Below are 18134 nucleotides of genomic sequence, written 5' to 3' on the forward strand. Positions count from 1 at the left end.
TGTCATCCAGCTCAAATTTACTGCTTCAATTGATGTTGCCCATCGCTGTCATAATCCTTTATATATCTACCATGTGTCTGAAAATACATTCTATATATGCATATAACTCTGTCTATGTTATCTATTTTAGATGTAAACCATTAAATTTAATAATAACAACATCACCATCAGTTCAGCTGCAGGCCAAAAATATTATCCTTGTGACGTTTTGTAGAAAATTGAATACATAGATTTTACTTATATACATACATATGTATATGAGAATTTAAATAAAAATATAATATGCAAATGTGTGCTTGCTTCTAGTGTAACCATTACAACGATACTGTTATTATTTTGTGTTATCTAAGTAGACAGAAGAAGTTAGTTAGTTTGAAAGGAGGATGTACATATATACATTAGATCCAAAAAAATACACCAAAGCCTCTAACGGATCTGTTGTGCACTCCTTAACTCGGGTCTATCAGACTAGAATACTAAACACAAACCTACCGTAGGCCAGTAGACAGATGAAGGGACGTTAAAAACTTGAATAAGTCAATTGACATGTAAATTATGTACCTAGTTTAAGGGTGCCCCCTGAAGTACAGAGTACTACAGCAATTTTATTATGATACCATCAAACATGTACAGATTTCCTTGCATGCAAACATTTACATGCATATATACACTGTAAAAACATCCGTAAAAATTGCTCTGGATAAATTGCATATTAGGTTAAATACATAGAAATAATACAATACAATGAAATAAGGAACACAAATTGTAAACAAATAAAATAAATCAATTTTATGACAAGAGCTAAAACTTTGCTTCTCGGATTAAATCAAAATTCTGATTTTGCAGGATGTGAGCCCGAAAAAATTATCACTTTTTTGCCTTTTGTCTAACTAAGAGGCATAGATTTTTCTATTGACTTTTATTACAAGCGATATCCCTACATGGTTATATGTTTTTTTGTGCATTGTGTAATTTTCTCCGAAATAATGTATTTAGTATATGACTAAAATCATAATGATTTTTAACATACAACAAAAACGTCCATTTTGAAAAAAATAGGCGAAAAAATAAGTAAAAAAATATATTTTTTATATAAATCCCACTCCCATTACATTATGAGGCTAGTTCAATAGAACCCTGTATGACCAAAATATATAGGTTCTAGGCCGATAGCACTAAAAATATAAAATCTAATAGTACTAACCTTGGTGTAAATTTCGTTAAAACAGTTGGTCACTTTATATGATACTATGCGTATACGTAATATTTCTTGCAAGTGAATAAATTAGTATGATGTATACGCTTTGTTGTACTACTAATAAATAAATAAAAAAATAAAAAAAAACAAATATAGCTTATTAAATAATTTAAATTAATAACAGGCCAAGAATGAACAGCATTTTAAATTATTTGGTGCACTGATCCCGAAATAATATAATCATAAAAAGAAAATTCCAATTTCTAGCATTTGACAACTTAGTCAAGGAAATTTAAAATTTTTGAGAAATATTGCGCGTATCTTATGGACACCAAAGAGGGGAATAATATAGTAAAGAAACTAGGCCGATATCTCCCACAGATTAGCGGTACATACTAGTAATTTAAATTTTGAGGATTTCAGAGTAAAACTATTTTTTTTTGCTAATATTTTTGATAATAAGTGTTTATTTTTCCAATATCTCAATGTCTGTTTAAATTTTATCTTAAAGTTAAATCGAAAATTTTTGTACAGAATATCTATAGGTTAAACGATAACCGAAGGTGGAGTTAAACATAAATATTTTTTTATAATTTCGAAAATTAAATATTTAATGCCACTTTGCTTTCAGATTCAGATTTAGCAGCTAAAAATACTATAAAATATATAAAAATAATTTTTTAGTAAAGCTCTCATATAACGATTATTCATACTTATAGTTATTACAAAAAAAAATCAAATAATGTAATTTAAAGATAAATTATATTAATTTATCTCTGAATAGATTTCATTATTAGCAAATTTTTCATTTCTTTACGCTTTAATTTTAATAATAAACATGATTTATTTGACTAAATTACGTCTCCAGTTACATATTGTTTTTGCTTACATACTTATGTATTTCTAATAAGTATGTAGTAGTATTAATTTAATTTATTCTCCATTAAAAAGTCAAATGGCCCAATTAGTTTAATGTTCGCTCTAATTCATTACATTATTATAGCTGACAGAAAATTCCTAAGTAATATCTGCTCATAGAAATTCTATTATCATCAATTCATTATTTTTTGTGGAATTTTCATTACTGCTAACACTATCTATTATCTAGTGTAAAAAAAAAAAAAAAAAAAAAAAAAAAAAAATAAGTAAAAAAGCGAAAATAAAGAAACTAATAATTTCCTTTTAAAAATGGCATCACGTATTTTATGATTTCTAAGTCAGTAATGCTTGAAAATTTTCGAAATGTTGTAGCAGCCAAAGATGATGTTATTTTAAAAATTAATGTGTTTTAGCCAGAATATAAAGATGTGAATAGAAACAAAATATAGCGAAAATCAAGTATTAAAATCAATTTAATTTCCTGGCTTTTTAACTGTATTAATGACAGAGCTTAGTAAATTTTTATAATTTGTTTAAGGCTGAAATATAATTTCCTCTTAAATATTTTTCTTCTTTAAGATTTCATCATTTGTTTACTTTGTTTTTAAATTTTCTTGCTGTTTCCTTTAAAATTTTTTGATATTAAGTGGAAATTGTCTATAAGTACTTTCAATTTGTCATGTACATTCTTTTTCTATTCCTTATATTGTTAAGTATTTTTCTTTATAAATTGCTCTTTAGTTTACTTTCGTTAATAGATTATATTATACTTTTAAAATTTAATGTTTACGAACATTTAATATTTTCATTTAATTTCACGCAAATTTTTTAAGTTTTTTACAAATCATTTCTTATAATAAATTTTAATGTTTTTGGGCTAATGTTTGTAATGTTGTAACATACTTAAAGTATCCTAGTAAAATATTTAAAAATTTTGGTAATGAGTAGGTATTACAGGTAATGTAATTATTTCATACATTACATGATAATGAGTGGTCGTTATCAATAACATTAGTTAATTTTTTTTAAGAATTAGTTAGTGGTTCAGATCGTAGTTGATATTACAAGTTTTTCAAAAAAATATTGATTTATTTCTATAAAAAAACATCCCAGAAAGCTTGCTAAAATAACAAGTTAATGGAGTAAAAGAATGTACTTATAAACATAGAAAATTACTGTAAAGTGGGTTTTAAATCCGGAAAATTCGGGAAGCATATTTGCAACCAATTATTTTTTGGTCATCGTCGAACAAAAACAAAGAAGCTATTCACCCAAAAAGTAAATACTTAAACTTTGCACTAATATTAATCGCCTACTTACCGGGTAAGTAAATATTTTTCTGGGATATTAATCAGCGCAGAAATATTCTCGATTATTCATAACATTGTGCGCAAGAAAAAAAATTTGTCATACTCATCTTTTCTGGCCTTAGGACTAAATTCGGATCATATTAGACTTTAGACTCTACACAAATTCTCCTTCACAAAATTATTAAAAACTTTGAGAAAATATATTACCAAAAATATTTTATTATATAAAAGTAAATAACTAAAATCAGGGATGGAAATTTTAAATAAAAAATTTATTTCTAAAAATATATAAGTATTTTTAGAATGACTATGGTAAAATATTTGTAAAATTCAATATAGCCCAGTTTAGCACTCTTACTTGTTGCTTTTATTACATTTATTTTTTTGTAATATTTTCCCCTTTACCACATACAGTGCAATTGGTTTTCCATTGCCAAGTAATCGTGTTTTTGCATGTTTGTTGAGATGTTTTTATTGTTTTAGTTTTAAGACTGATGAAAACAATTACTATAACAAGAACAAACAACATGGATTAGCAACAAAGTGATACTTGCATTAATTTATTCTCTGTTGTATATTTTTTCTGTCACACTCTCTCTCTATCTTTCTCTTCTCCAACATTGTTTTCGTTGCTTTAATATTTACTACACCTCCTGCAGTTTACTTCAGTTTGCGTTTTTTTATCTTTTTATCTTAACGAGATTTGAATTTTTAAAAGTTAGAGGCTGTAGAACAAATGTTGATGCTGATGATGGTGTACAAAAAAAAAATATCAGATTTCGCATTTAATACATTGTATGTATGTACATAGGTATAAAATCTATGGTGTTCACATCTTAATTTACGTGACTCAATTACAAAAGGATTTCGTATTTTACGTTTTAATTCTTTTTAGTCTGTACTTCTGTTTCTCATCATCTCTCCCATAGTTCCAATATTTTGCAATGGAAATTTGATAAAAAAAAAAAAATAGCTGAATAATTGTATGAGAAAGTGTGTGTGTGTGCATATACCCCTGTAGCTCATGATATGTGTCCTGAAGTAGAATTTTCATGTTATATAATTTGTTTTAACATTATGGATAAGAAAATTTTGAAGTGGCTTCTCCCCTTACTGTATAGAGATATAAAAATAACAAAAGGATTTTGTCTAAATACATAACTTGAGAACACTTAAGTGTCAACTAACTAAGTCAGGCTTGTTGGTAATGATTACATTTTCAATTAAGATTACATTTGATGTAATTCTAATTAAAACTTTACCTGGGCGGTAATGATTACATAATGTAATTTACTACATATTTAATTATAATTATTTCACCAGCTATAAATATTTGTAAATGCAGTTTTACCAACTATAATTACTTGTAACGGTTATTAAAGTTTTTCCAACTGAAATTACTTGTAATTGAAATTAATCAATAGTAGTTACTAATTACATTTGCATGAAATTTAAAGAAAAAGTAATTCTTATTTGATATTGAATTGGTTATACCTCAATTGCACATTAAAAATAATTGAAATTTGTAAATATTCAATAACAATTACTTCAAATGAAAATGTATAGAAAATGTAATCATTATTCCCATAATGATATGAACAAAAATTATTTTGTAATTGAAGTTTCACTGCCAATTACTAGTAATGTGCAACTAAGGAACATCCAATTACTGTTATGTAAAGTTTAACAATTACAATTACTTATAACTCTTTTTGAAAATTTTACACTTTACACGTAAATGGAATGAGATAAACTTCAATTACAATTAGAAATAAATTGAATCTAATCATCATATACATTATGTACATATTTTCCCTTAAACCTGTAGTAAAACAAGCATTTTGCATTTTTATCATAAAAGGATGCACAGGTTCATTGCAAAACTGTTGGGATGTAAGTAACATTAATCCAGCGTGTATACAGTAGATTTAGACATGTTAGTCTAACAAAAATGGAATAAATATAAAAAAGTAGATATAGAGTATAACAACGCATCTTTTTAAAATTCAATGACAGGCATTTTTTTGTGTAAGTAGGTGAGTTGATTTTAATTTTTATGCTATTTTTCAACATATTTTTTTTTCTTTTTTACTGTATAATTGTAGCAAATTACATTATAACACGTTTTTATTAAGAAGAAAAAATGAATTAATTTTAATGGTTTAATTTTTTAGTATCTAATTGTATAAAATATAATTTTTTTTCTTGAATGTTCGTTTTACATTAAAATCGATGAATAATTTATGTTTATAAAATTACACAGATTTTTGAAACGTGAAATACAAGTGTATGTTCTAAATGTAATAAAATCGAATTAACTAGCATAATTTTAATATTTACTTAAGTACAGCATGTTTAGAACGGTGTATGTATTTGTAATTGTTTGTAGCTGTCATCAAATTTACCTATTATTAAAAACTTAGGCAAACTAAATAAAACCATAATTGTTATCTTTAAATTAAAATAAAATAATTAGAATTTTCTTCTCCACACCAATTGTTTATATTTCTTTAGTGTTTTTCTCTTAAAATTAAATTAAAGTCTTTTTCCTCTTTACAAAGTAACGTACTTCGCACTAGTTTTATCATTATAAAAACATAAACTGTAATTATGTCTTTGTTCGTTCGTGTTGCAACCACAATATGTATACGCAGGGACATCATCTGTTCAAGTGTTAGAAAACATTAAAATTGTTTGTTAAAATGAATTGTGTTGGAGGACGCAGCAGCAGTAGTAGTAGTAGTAGTCGCTGACTGCTACAACAAGCTGTAATATGTTAACAAGTTTTTCAACAAAAAGACATTAAAAACTTCTTTTCGAGTAGCTGTTGTTAGTTGCTTTAGAGTGTTAAAAATTATGTTTCTATTTTCTAAACATTTATCATTTTATGATGTCATAATAAGTTTCTGAATGTTGGCGATAAATTTATTTCAGGATTTGTGGAAAAAAATCTCTTTAGGAAATTTTATGCAGCCGTCGTCATGTGTTCAAGAGGAACTTTTTTGCAGAACTTTTATTTAGTTTCTAAAAGTAGATTCTGAAAATTCCAACATATAATGAATAATAAAACGTTTGCATCTTTCAGCTGATTTCCTAAAAGAATAATTGTAATCTTAACTGGGTTCTTAAAATATTAAATTATATTCTTTTCACAAATTGTCCTAACCTAAAGAATAACTAACAGTTAAACGATTACTGGAGGTTGTAAAAATGGAGGTTATTATGAACACTTCATCAGATTTCTTTTTTTTAATTTTGTTTAATTTATAGCATACTTTTTGGGCTGTTTAAACATGCTTGGCAAATATGTTACTTAAACAATTTCCTTAACAATAATTTTCTTTCGTAAATAAAAAAATAAATATTTATTTTATTTTAAATTCCTTTCATTCTTTTATATAAATTAGCAAACTCATTCATCATTTTTGAATATGTAAAAAAAATTCCTTGCGTTCTTTTAACAATTTGTAGATTATTATTAATTTCATGTTTTCCTTTTTACACAGTATTTTTTTTCTTTCTTTTCATCAGTAAAATGAAAGAAAAATGTCTTTGAAATTAATCCAGCTCCTTAAAGTATGACATACATGTTAATAAAATATAAAACCCCTAAAATATGCAAAGTTTAGCACCCATAACCCCGAAAACATGACAACGTTATTATCACTTTTATTAATAATAATCAGCCGGCGTCATTATAATGCCATGGCTTCTATTCTATTTACACTCTGATCTTCTTTTAAGGACATACACACACATACACATTATATACTAATCAGCGGTAAAAAGAGGCCCTCATAAAGGCATAATTCTTCTACATTGCAGAATAATTTAAATCTTACATGGCTTGTTATTGGCAGCCAAGTGTGTGCCTTCTCTCTTCTGATAGAGTGCTGGATTTGTGGATAAGTCTACCCTTGAAGTCCTATTGGAAGATCTTTCGCTGAAGGTTTATAACGTAAGACCTTCTGTCGAAGGCATTGTAGAATGTCTGCAAAGAATTTTCATACATTAAAATTAAGGGATTGGTTTGCATTTGGATCATTGTCTGTTTGTCTTTCTTTTGAAATTCAATATACATGAATACTTCAAAAGTGCTTGAGAAACATCTTCTATGAGAAGACAATTGGGAATGAGAATTGTTTTATAATGTAAAAATATGTCTCTAAAATGGCCTAAAAATCTAAGTCCTAGCAATTTTTCCGCTAGATATATATTTATAATGGGTTTCGTTAGTATTAGAGGCTGTTTTATATTAGAGCTTCCCGAGAAACATAATTTTTAATGATACATATTTAATAAAAAATTTTTTACCGATACTCAGTTCCCCAAAGGCTATAAAAATCCTTATCTGTTAAAAAAAAGTTTCTTAAGTGTTAGTGCAAAATACAGGAAAAACATTCATAAATTTTTTAAGTACTTGTTCATATGATTTAAAAAGTTCTTAAAGGATCAAACAAAACGCCAACCAAGTTTGTCAATATTTTGGTCGTAATAAATTTAATATTATGAACATTTGGAAACTTTATCTAATTTTTTTCATATTACAAAAGTACTCTTTTGTTACTATGATTATATGTTATAATGAGAGTCAACGCTCAAAATTAGCAACAAAAAGGAACATTACCAAAGAAGAAATCTGCAAAATCTTGAAATTAATTAGATTTCCTCGAAAATTTTTTTGTTTGGAAATTTTCTTCAATTTAAATTTAATTTTAATATATTTTTTATTATTTGAACTGGTAACACTTTTATCGACGTTAATATTAATTAATTTTACAAGTTAACTCCTAACGTTTATAAATTTTAATTTATAAATTGTCTTTAAACGTTAGCAAAACGTGTTTCTACAAAAAATTGTTTTAGGGACACTCTAACGTACATACGTGTATATGTCTATGTATTTTTGTTGTATTCTTTTTATTATGGAATTTCTTGGTAAAATAATAATGCAAAGTGTATGTCCTTTTACTTTTCTCTTTTCGTTTTTTGCATTCTGTATAATTTTTTTTCTATACTCTATAAAAAATTATGCAAAAAAATTTACTTCTGCAGTGGGGTTCTTATCTTCTTTTTTATGGGTGTGTGTCAGTAAGTTAAAATTTTTTGTGTGCATTTCTTATTTGCAAGTTTTTTGCAATTTCGGTATATTTTTTTCTAGCCCTGACAACGCGGTTATATTTATACTCTAAGTTTTTAAATTAAGGAATGATTTTCTGTAAATCATAATGTGACCATATCACGTTTTTATTAAATTAAGTAAATTGTAAGATATATAGGTACAAGAATCAAGTATTCAATGAAGCAAAATAGTTTAATTTAAAGGATTACTCTATTACTTTCGGCAATACGTTGAGTACTTACAAAAAATATAAATTTATAGCCACATTTAAATAAATAAGGGAAAGAAACGTAAACTAAAAACGAAGAGAAAGGTCAATTAAAACTTTAATTGTATCAATTAAAATCAATAACAAAATGGTAACGAAAAAAAGTTGACTAAAATTGTACATATTACAAATAAAAAACTGTTTAGAAACTGCCAATTGTTAGAGTAAATTTTATAAATTTGAATAAACAAAACAGGGGAACATTAAAGAATTTTATTACGTATTTAGATAAGGATTTTTACAAGTGACCCAACTACGAATTGGAATTTTTATCAAGGTGAAATTACTATGTTCTATCGGTCCACTTTTTTTACTTTGAAAATGTAACAATCAGGAATAGAACCCAGAACCAACAGACTGATGGACTAACACACTACCTATATCATATAATTCATGTTTGTTATCTTATCTTTATTCTTTTAATGCGTTGGGTAAGTATCAAAGTCATAGCAGTTAGACTTTGTGTCCTTTTTATTTTATTTACATACATTAAAGTGTAGGTAAAAGTATGCATGTCTGTACATATACGATTTATATAAATTTAACATGTTTACTCTGAGAATCTACTAACATAAAATTTGCACTTTTTTTAGCAATATTACAAAATACGCCACTAAAAAGGTATAAAATTACTAAAAAAACAAAGTAATTTATCCTAAAACATAATTTTATGAGTTATGACAATCTTAAGGTAAATAAGCAACATGTACATACAGGATTATGCTCAACTTTATGCTGTTGATTATCACACACCCGTTATAAAATTTAATACATTTTACACTAGTAAAGATTATTATTCATTTTTTCATCGCTCTTAACAAAATTATGACAGGCTTATTAAAATTTGCTGATTATTCAGCTTTGTCTTTTTTTAGTAAAATCATTTTTAAGTAGCATGAAGATTATCCTTTTTTACAATCATAATTTATACACATACATATTTTTAAATAATGAATTGTTTTAAACAAGGTGACGTGTTGTATAATATTTTAAAAATGTCATCGTTGTAATGATAATAAAAAACTGCGTTTTTTCTATGGAATTAAAGCAGGCTAAATACATAAAAATTATAATTTTTATAGTATTTTTGTCACTATTGAAAAGCTTTGTTTAGTAAATGTTTTTCGCGTTTTTGTAATATGTTTTATATGTGTTTGATAGTATTTGTTTTAATTTAAAACTCTATTTTTTAATATTTTTTTTTAATTTTAATCCTTTATAATTTTACAATGTTAAAATTCAAATAGATTTTATGAGTATTACATAATAGTGACATATTTGGTTATGCCAAACCGTATAAACCTAAAAAAATCCAGTTTTTCTGCAAGATGAGTATATGAAGCGAGGATCAATTATGGTCCGATTCGTATAACTCTTGAAAAAAAGTTTTGAATTGTTTTGCATTTAAGCCAAATTTTATCGCTATAATCGTATGATTTTCTAAAGAGAAACCCATTAAAAACGAAACAAAGTACTTCCAAAAAATAACATTTATTACCACTTCAAAAGTAGCACTAAGTGAACTTTTTTACCTTCTATGGAAGTGATATTTATAAACTTCCAAAGGAGCGAAAATCATCCAATTTTTTGTTTAAACTGAAGGTATACTTTTTGTATTGTCTTTTTAATTAAACCAATTTTATTTTAAATTGATATATATATATATATATATTATATATATATATATATATATTATATATATATATATATATATATATATATTATATATAATATATTATATATATATATATATATATATATATATATATATATATATATATATATTATATATATATATATTATATATATATATATATATATATATATATATATATATATATATATATATATATATATATGCGTAATTTATTTATTTATTTATTTATGTTTATATTATTTGTGTCAAATTATTTGCTCTCTATAAAACTACACTTTCTAATAACTTCCAAAAAAAACGAACATAAAATTTACTTCCTGAGAATGACTTTAGATGTAGTGAATTTGAAGTTTAAAAAACATTCCACCTATGACAAGCCGTATTTTTACTCACAAATGGAAAATAACCTTATAATCTAATGATCTAATGAAATGAAACATAACGTTTACTTGTTTTCTGTTGTTATTTTTCAAACATTTCATTTGTTGTTTTATGTCTTTTTGTGTTTGCGCATATAATTAAGTATTAACTGTGGTTTTATGATGAATAGCTAGAGAAAACCTCAAAAGCTGACAGAAACTGAATGCTAGTCACAAAAAACTGTTCGAAGGAATGCATAAAAAATTAGTTTTTAAAACCACTAAAACCATAAAAAGAAACATGAAAATAAGAGTCAGCCAAGTAAAATTGACAAATGGAATACTAAGACGTGATTTGGAGAGTGGAAAGCAGGGAGTTTGTTTACAGGCAATTGCTTAAAAAGTAGCACTATTTCATAAAAAAACACACGTACAAATTTAAACAAATAGTCCTTCATGCACATAAACACAAACACATTTAAATAAATATACACACATAAATATAACAACCACATTGACAGTGACAGTAAAAGTTCTACGAGGATGAGCTTAGAAACAACTTTCTACACTCAATATTTGATATCGGCTTGTTGAATTTTATTAACAACTTTTAGGTAGTTCTCTTTATAGTAGCAGAGTTAGTAAAAAACTGCAGGAAGAATCAAATCCTCCCCTCTACTTAAACAGCCACATCCCACCAAATGCAGCATTTGAATGTAGAATTTTTCACTTTTTGTTGCCTCTTAGCTTAAGCCTTTTTGCTGCAAAAAATAAATAGAAAAAACTTGTCACGACAACGCAACTACCAACGTAAAGCAGCTAAAAAAGTATATTGGGTCAAGTTTGACTATGTGATACTCTATTCAGATATAAAATAATATTTGAAAAAAAAAAACTTTATATGGGAGTTATAAGATATTTATTGGATTTTTTAATTCAATGTGGTTACTATTCACCATACATATGTATGTGACATGGCGGAGACATGGAGAAATTTATATTAAAGTTATTTTTCGTAATACTAATATTTTCAAGTCCTTTTCTGAAGGAGACTTTGTATGGGGTCTAGGGTGAAATCAGGCTCGATTAGTAATATATAGATTTATACAACATGTAAAAGTTGTAGGTCCGATTTCCACCATTTATGGTAGGCTTTGTCCTGCTAAAATTCATCAAAATTATCTTAAAAATTACAACGTGTAGAGTGCGCATAAGGTATACGTAGTCACACATACGGACATATTTTAAACGACGAATATTTTTGAGTGTTACAGACATCATTACACTGTAGTGGTGTAGGGTATAAAACTAAATGCCTACACACATACATCATGATCATTTTAAAGACACTGTCTTACTGTAACTGAAACAAACATTTGTATACTCCTTTGTGTGTGTGTGTGTAATTCTATGCCCCAAAGTAATGGTGGTGAAAACAAAAATATTCAGCTTCAGGGGCAATAGAGGCAAACTGAAGAAAAAACTAAACGTTTACAACCAAACGAAGGGTAAAAAAAACGAGTAGAAGAAGACATTGATGCTTAAACATAAAACCAGCTAAGAAGCAAAGAAAGGGGCGAGAGTGAGAGACAACCAAGCAACATCAGCAATAGCAATGGCAGCAGTCAGGGAGCAGCTGTAATACAAACTTTTGTGGCATGTTAAGACTTGGCCTTGAGGCAATTTTAAAACATGAAAAATAGGTCGTTCAAAACGTTTAAAATGCTAAACACTATAATTTATAACATTTTAGTGTTTTTTCTCTTTTACTTCTCATTTTAGCCCCTTAACGTCCCTTTAATTTTTCCGCTATGTATGTAAATATAAACCTAATAGTTTTGTTATCCTTGGCCTAATGTTTAATAGTGTTAGTAACATTCAACATGAGTATCATAATAATGATGTTGTTATAGTTTCTGTTAATATTAGTTTGCTAGTTATACAATCCTTTTCTAGTAATCATTGTTGTTATTTTGCAAAAGTGTCCATAATGATGGTTGCTACTAGTTTCAAAACTGATGTTGAGTGCGGAAGTATTAAATTTTAAACATATACCACAATTTTTTACTATAGCTACAAAAACACTCACTCAAAATGTTCATATATAATATGATCATTTTCGAAATGTTTTATTTGTGATTTGTTGAACACAAAACAAAAATGATGGATGTGTAATTTCGCAATGCAGCCTTTAGGTTATACAGATTATGTTGAATTCTCGGCAATTTTTTTGATGAATAATTTTATTAATTATTAGATACCAATTTAGTTTAAAACATATCATGCGTTAATGGTCTCCAATTCATCCCTTTAGGAATACGATATGAAAAAAACCATCTTAGATTGTGCTGTGATATATTTTCTAACTTCTTAGGAAGTAAGTTTCATAAAAAATATTTTTTTGGTATGTATTAAAAAAATTGTTTTTCTGGTTTTATTTCTTCTTTTCCTTGAGAAGTATTTGAAAAAAAATACCTCTTGAAACCATTTTTTTAAAGTTTTCTTAGAAAAACCAAGTCAATCAATTTAAGATTGACTTAAGTGACGAAATGAAGTAGAACTTTCGTCACAAATAACATAAATGAGGTACTTTCAATTTTGGTGAAAAACCTTTGAATTTTACATTAGCGTGTCATTTAAGGAATGTTGTTCATTTTTGACAACTATGAACTACATCTAATATTATTCATAAATGCAATAAAAATCCGATATTTGGATGTCAAAAATAAAACGAATATGTTCAATGACATCCTTATGTTAATTTCATTGGTTTTTCACCAAAGTTTGAAGTACGAATATGTTATTTCTAGTGACTGTTATACATCTCTTTCATTTTTAAGGAAATATTTGATTAATAAAAGCGAAAAATATATAATCGCATTTTTAGATGTGGTTAAGACGTCGTTTTTAAAGTATGACATAAATTATTTGTTTCTGGGGTGGTACGGGTTTCATTTAATCAATCTTGATTCAAGTACGGATCCATTAAGAACGATAAACCTAATTTTTAAATCGACTTATTTTAAAAATTCGGTTTAATTTAAGCTAAAATGTATTGTTGGTTTCAGATAATGTTGAATTAGTAAAATAATATAAATAATTTATTCAATCCCATAATGCGATTGATTTATCATTTTAGCAAAAAAAAAAAATAGTCAAATCAATTTAGAGTGGTTTCACAAGAAAGCAATTTCAAAATACCTGATTCAGTACTGATCCACGATGAACCTAATTTTTAAATCGACTTTGAGAATTCGGTTTAATTTAAATTAATTTGTACTAAATTTCAAAATATTTTAGCGAAAATATTATTTTTTTAGTCTCTTTTTATCTTAATCACAGAGAACATACTGTGCAAATCTGATATAACGAGTTTCCATAAACATAGCTGGGCAAGAAAAGAAAATATAATTGTATCACTTGTATAAGATACCTTGCATCCACCACCATTCAATGCAGCTCAGCAACAGTACAAAACTTATCCCGATTTATAGATTTGTCCGTGTCTCTTTCTTTTAAACGACATTCTCTTCCCGCAAGTTTAGCCTTAAACCATAGTCACAACGTCTAACCCAAAAGGCTACCGGTTGCTGTGGTACCAGATTATGTGGTTCTCTTCTTCGACCCCAAGTCAAATCATTCCATGAAGACGCCGAGGTAATATTTGATGATCACCATTTTATATTCCTGGCAGACTAGATGTGCTGGTAGCACCGATATTGCAATTACATTAACATTATGTCTCCCATCATGGTAAAATGACACCGGGTTGAGAGAGTGTACCAAAGAACTGAAGAACAAAGTTTGTGTACTCAAGCGGCAGCTATTTAAATTAAAATAAATGTTTGAAGTTTTAAAATTGAATAATTTTATAGCCAGGCACACAAGTTTAAAGCTTATCAGGTGTTTCCAGATTCCCATCGCGAATATTTACCAAATTCGTGAATTGTACCAAAGCTTTAAAAAGTTTCTATTATATTGCAAATGTTCTCATAAAATGTACATACTGATTATTATTCTAAGCACTATTTTGTTACTTTACTAAAAGTAAAAATCTTCAATTTTTTTTTCGTAAATTCCCTTTGTATTTAGATAAAATTAACATAAAGTTATTGTAGTTATAAAATAATTTGGCTCAGATTTTACTTCCGGCTCCTTTGTTGTACCACATTTCCTCTAAATTTTGTTGTCGCCAACATGCTCTTTTACTCGCAACAACATAAAACGTATATTTAATTGTTGTATGTAAGTATGTAAGTATTTTTTCCGATTTTTTTCTTCTTTCTTCTTAAGACACAATAGAGTATAATAAGGACATGACTTATTACTATGCAGGAGACTATTTACTTCCTTTGCCTTTTTACAGGATTCCTGTAACTTATTTTTATTCGCATTGTCTTAATTTTTTGTTTTCGTTTTTTTTCTGTAGATTTTTTTATTCTTCTGCATTGTTTAACATATTTCATCATATTATTTAGTATTTTATATGTATGTTTATTAGGGTGACAACATTTATAGAAAACAAGTAAAATACTACTTTTACCACAAAAAGTTAACGTTATTTTTAATATTATTTTTAGCAAAAAAATACGTTGCCACCCTAATGTAATATGTATGACACTTTTTACATAGTCTATTTATATTTCTTTTATATTTTGTTTATTTTTACAGTAAAAGAGCAAAAGGAGTTAGTTGTAAAGACTGTGTAGTATAAAAATAAAGAAACGAACAAAAATGATGAAAATCATCATTTCCTAAACATAAAATATATACTGTCACGCATGAGGCAAAATGTTGAAAAAGTTAAATATTTTGGTTCCTTAGTAGGTGAATTTGAAGCGCCCTAAAGGTAATCTAAAATTGTATGTATTAACAAGGATTTTTAAATAAAGGAAAATGTTTTATTGATGCTCGATGTGAACTCATGATTTTGTCTAGTTTCATGGTTATAAAACCCAGTCGAAATGGTTACGTGTTAGTTTTCTTTAACGTCTAACGTCTTAAAATCTAATTAATAGTATAAAGTCATGAACAATTTTTATTAAATATATATGATTGAAGTGTTTACTTGGTTTACGCAAATGTATTGATAAATTTAAAATTCTTCTTAAGGTATCAAAAAGTAGAAGTAATTTTATGTAGTCTGCAAAATTTTTTTGTATAAATGTTACTAACAACCTTTTTTAATATATTTCTTTGACTCCACTGCCAACTTTACTGCAGGAAGTTGTCATCGTTGCTGTTTTTCTTCATTGTTATTTTTTGTCGCTTTTCTTTTGTTTCTTGTGTTCAACTTCATTTTAAATTCCAGGACCATTGTAATCATAAATACTCATGTCGCTTTATACTTGGTGATGGTTTCATATTTCTTTTCAAAATGGGATAAACCCTAAAAAAAACATGTACATGAGGAATGAGAAGAGTGAGAGGGAAGTCTGTGCTCAGACCAAGTAAATAAAATCATTTTATTTGAAATTTGTTTCATTTCTATATTATAACTTACAAATGTTTGCCAGTCATTGACAATATAAACCAGAGTCAGTGAATAAATGAACGACTAAATGCAAAAAAAAAAAAATAAATATATATAAAAAATTCTTTAAAAAAATCAACAGAATTGAATACAAGCTTTATGAGTTAAACAAAAGCTCTACGATTCTATGAAACTATAACCGTACACTGGGGCGCTGATATAAATGTTCTCTTAATTTAAAATAAACTGTTTTATGTCAGTGTCAAAAGAAATGCTAAAAACATTAGGAGCAAAAAATAGAAAAAATTAAAAAAAGTATAAAGTTTTTCTTTTTGTTTTACTGCATTATCGTGATGAAAAATGTCATGCAAAAACACAAAACAAGGCTCTATGAAGGATGCAAAGAAAAAAATATATTTTTATTTCCATTTAGCAGTGTGTTTAAATGTTGACTTTTGGCTAGACAAAATTTAATGGCTTCAATTAAATTGTTGGCGAAAAACGAATTTTAAACAGTCTATTTAGATTGTAATTTTAAAATAAAATATATAAAATTTAAACCTTTAGGAATTTTAAGTCCAACATACAAATTAATTTCATAAATTAAAACTTTATATTTTTCCTCGACTGATAAATTTGTTTTCGGAAGAGACACGAAAACAAAAACATTTAAAATATTTTGTATTAAATTTTTTTAACTCAAAAATTAACTAGCTTTGTCGTTCTAATCATCAATGCCGATTGTTCTATTATTATATATAATTTCATGTAAAACTGTGTTACAGTTATATTTATCTTTTTTTTGTGCGTAATTCTATAAATAATTTATAACCAAAAGAAACTTTTAATTAATTTCAATTTGAAAAAATAAACCATTTTTAATAATATAACTTTATTTTTCATAAAAATAAGTTTTTTATATACTGTAAGAAAATTACTTAAAAATATCCTTACGCATAGAGTATGAGAACCATTTATTAAATATTACCCATACGTTTATATAGAAAACAACGTACGTGTACTATTTATTATTTTGTACATTTTATGATGTTTTTTTTGTGTAATAAAGCTATATGTTACTTATATAAATATCGTTAATATAAAACAGTAAAGTCTTGAAATACTGGAATTAGTTTTTCTGTTAAATCGGATAAAAAAAAAACATTAAAATTAATTAATTCTGTTCACTTTTAAAAAAATTTAATTTAAACCTTAAACAGAAAATTTCGTCACTTTACGCAGCTCAACAAATATTAACTCCATGAAAACAAATTAAAGAAATATTACATTATAATAAACTGAATTTTATTTTTTGATGAGAATATATCAGTTCTACGTATAAAAGTGAAGTTTTGTATTTTATGAACGTATTATTAAGATTAACTCTAGACACAGTATTAAATATTAATTATACGCCATAAAGATTATTATTATGCCAAATAATGAATTTGTACACAAATTTAATAAATATTACATTAAGCAAATTGTATAAAATATTTTATTAAATTAAGTTTGAATTATCACACATATAATATATTTTCTAAACAAATTACAAATATATATATTTTTTGTTACAGCAAAAATGCAACAAACTTAGAAAAATTCCAATTAAGAATCTCAAAACACGAATTGTATAGTGAAAATGATACATTGGTCGATGCTTTACTCGAAGATATGCATAAATTACCCATCAAACATGTTGGTAAGTGAATATTTCAAAATATATTTTTATTGGCTTTTTTCTATTTAAAAATTATTTTTTTTTTTTGATTTCACAAAATTATTATTGTTATTAAAAATATTAAAAAATCGTAATAAAAATATTATCCTAAAATGATAGATATGTTTTTTCTACCAAAAGCCTTGCT

General features: G+C 26.3%; 1 protein-coding gene across 1 annotated transcript in view; it reads left to right on the forward strand.

Annotated features, from left to right (window-relative positions):
* Positions 1-18134, forward strand: part of LOC111675808 (homeobox protein 2) — a 162385-nt gene that overhangs the window by 100887 nt on the left and 43364 nt on the right. Inside the window, exon 8 of the mRNA XM_046949238.1 lies at positions 17844-17968. Coding sequence (XP_046805194.1) covers positions 17844-17968 — 125 coding nt within the window. The remainder of the gene's footprint in view (positions 1-17843; positions 17969-18134) is intronic.

Source organism: Lucilia cuprina, chromosome 4, assembly GCF_022045245.1.
Source record: "Lucilia cuprina isolate Lc7/37 chromosome 4, ASM2204524v1, whole genome shotgun sequence".
Taxonomy (NCBI): domain Eukaryota; kingdom Metazoa; phylum Arthropoda; class Insecta; order Diptera; family Calliphoridae; genus Lucilia; species Lucilia cuprina.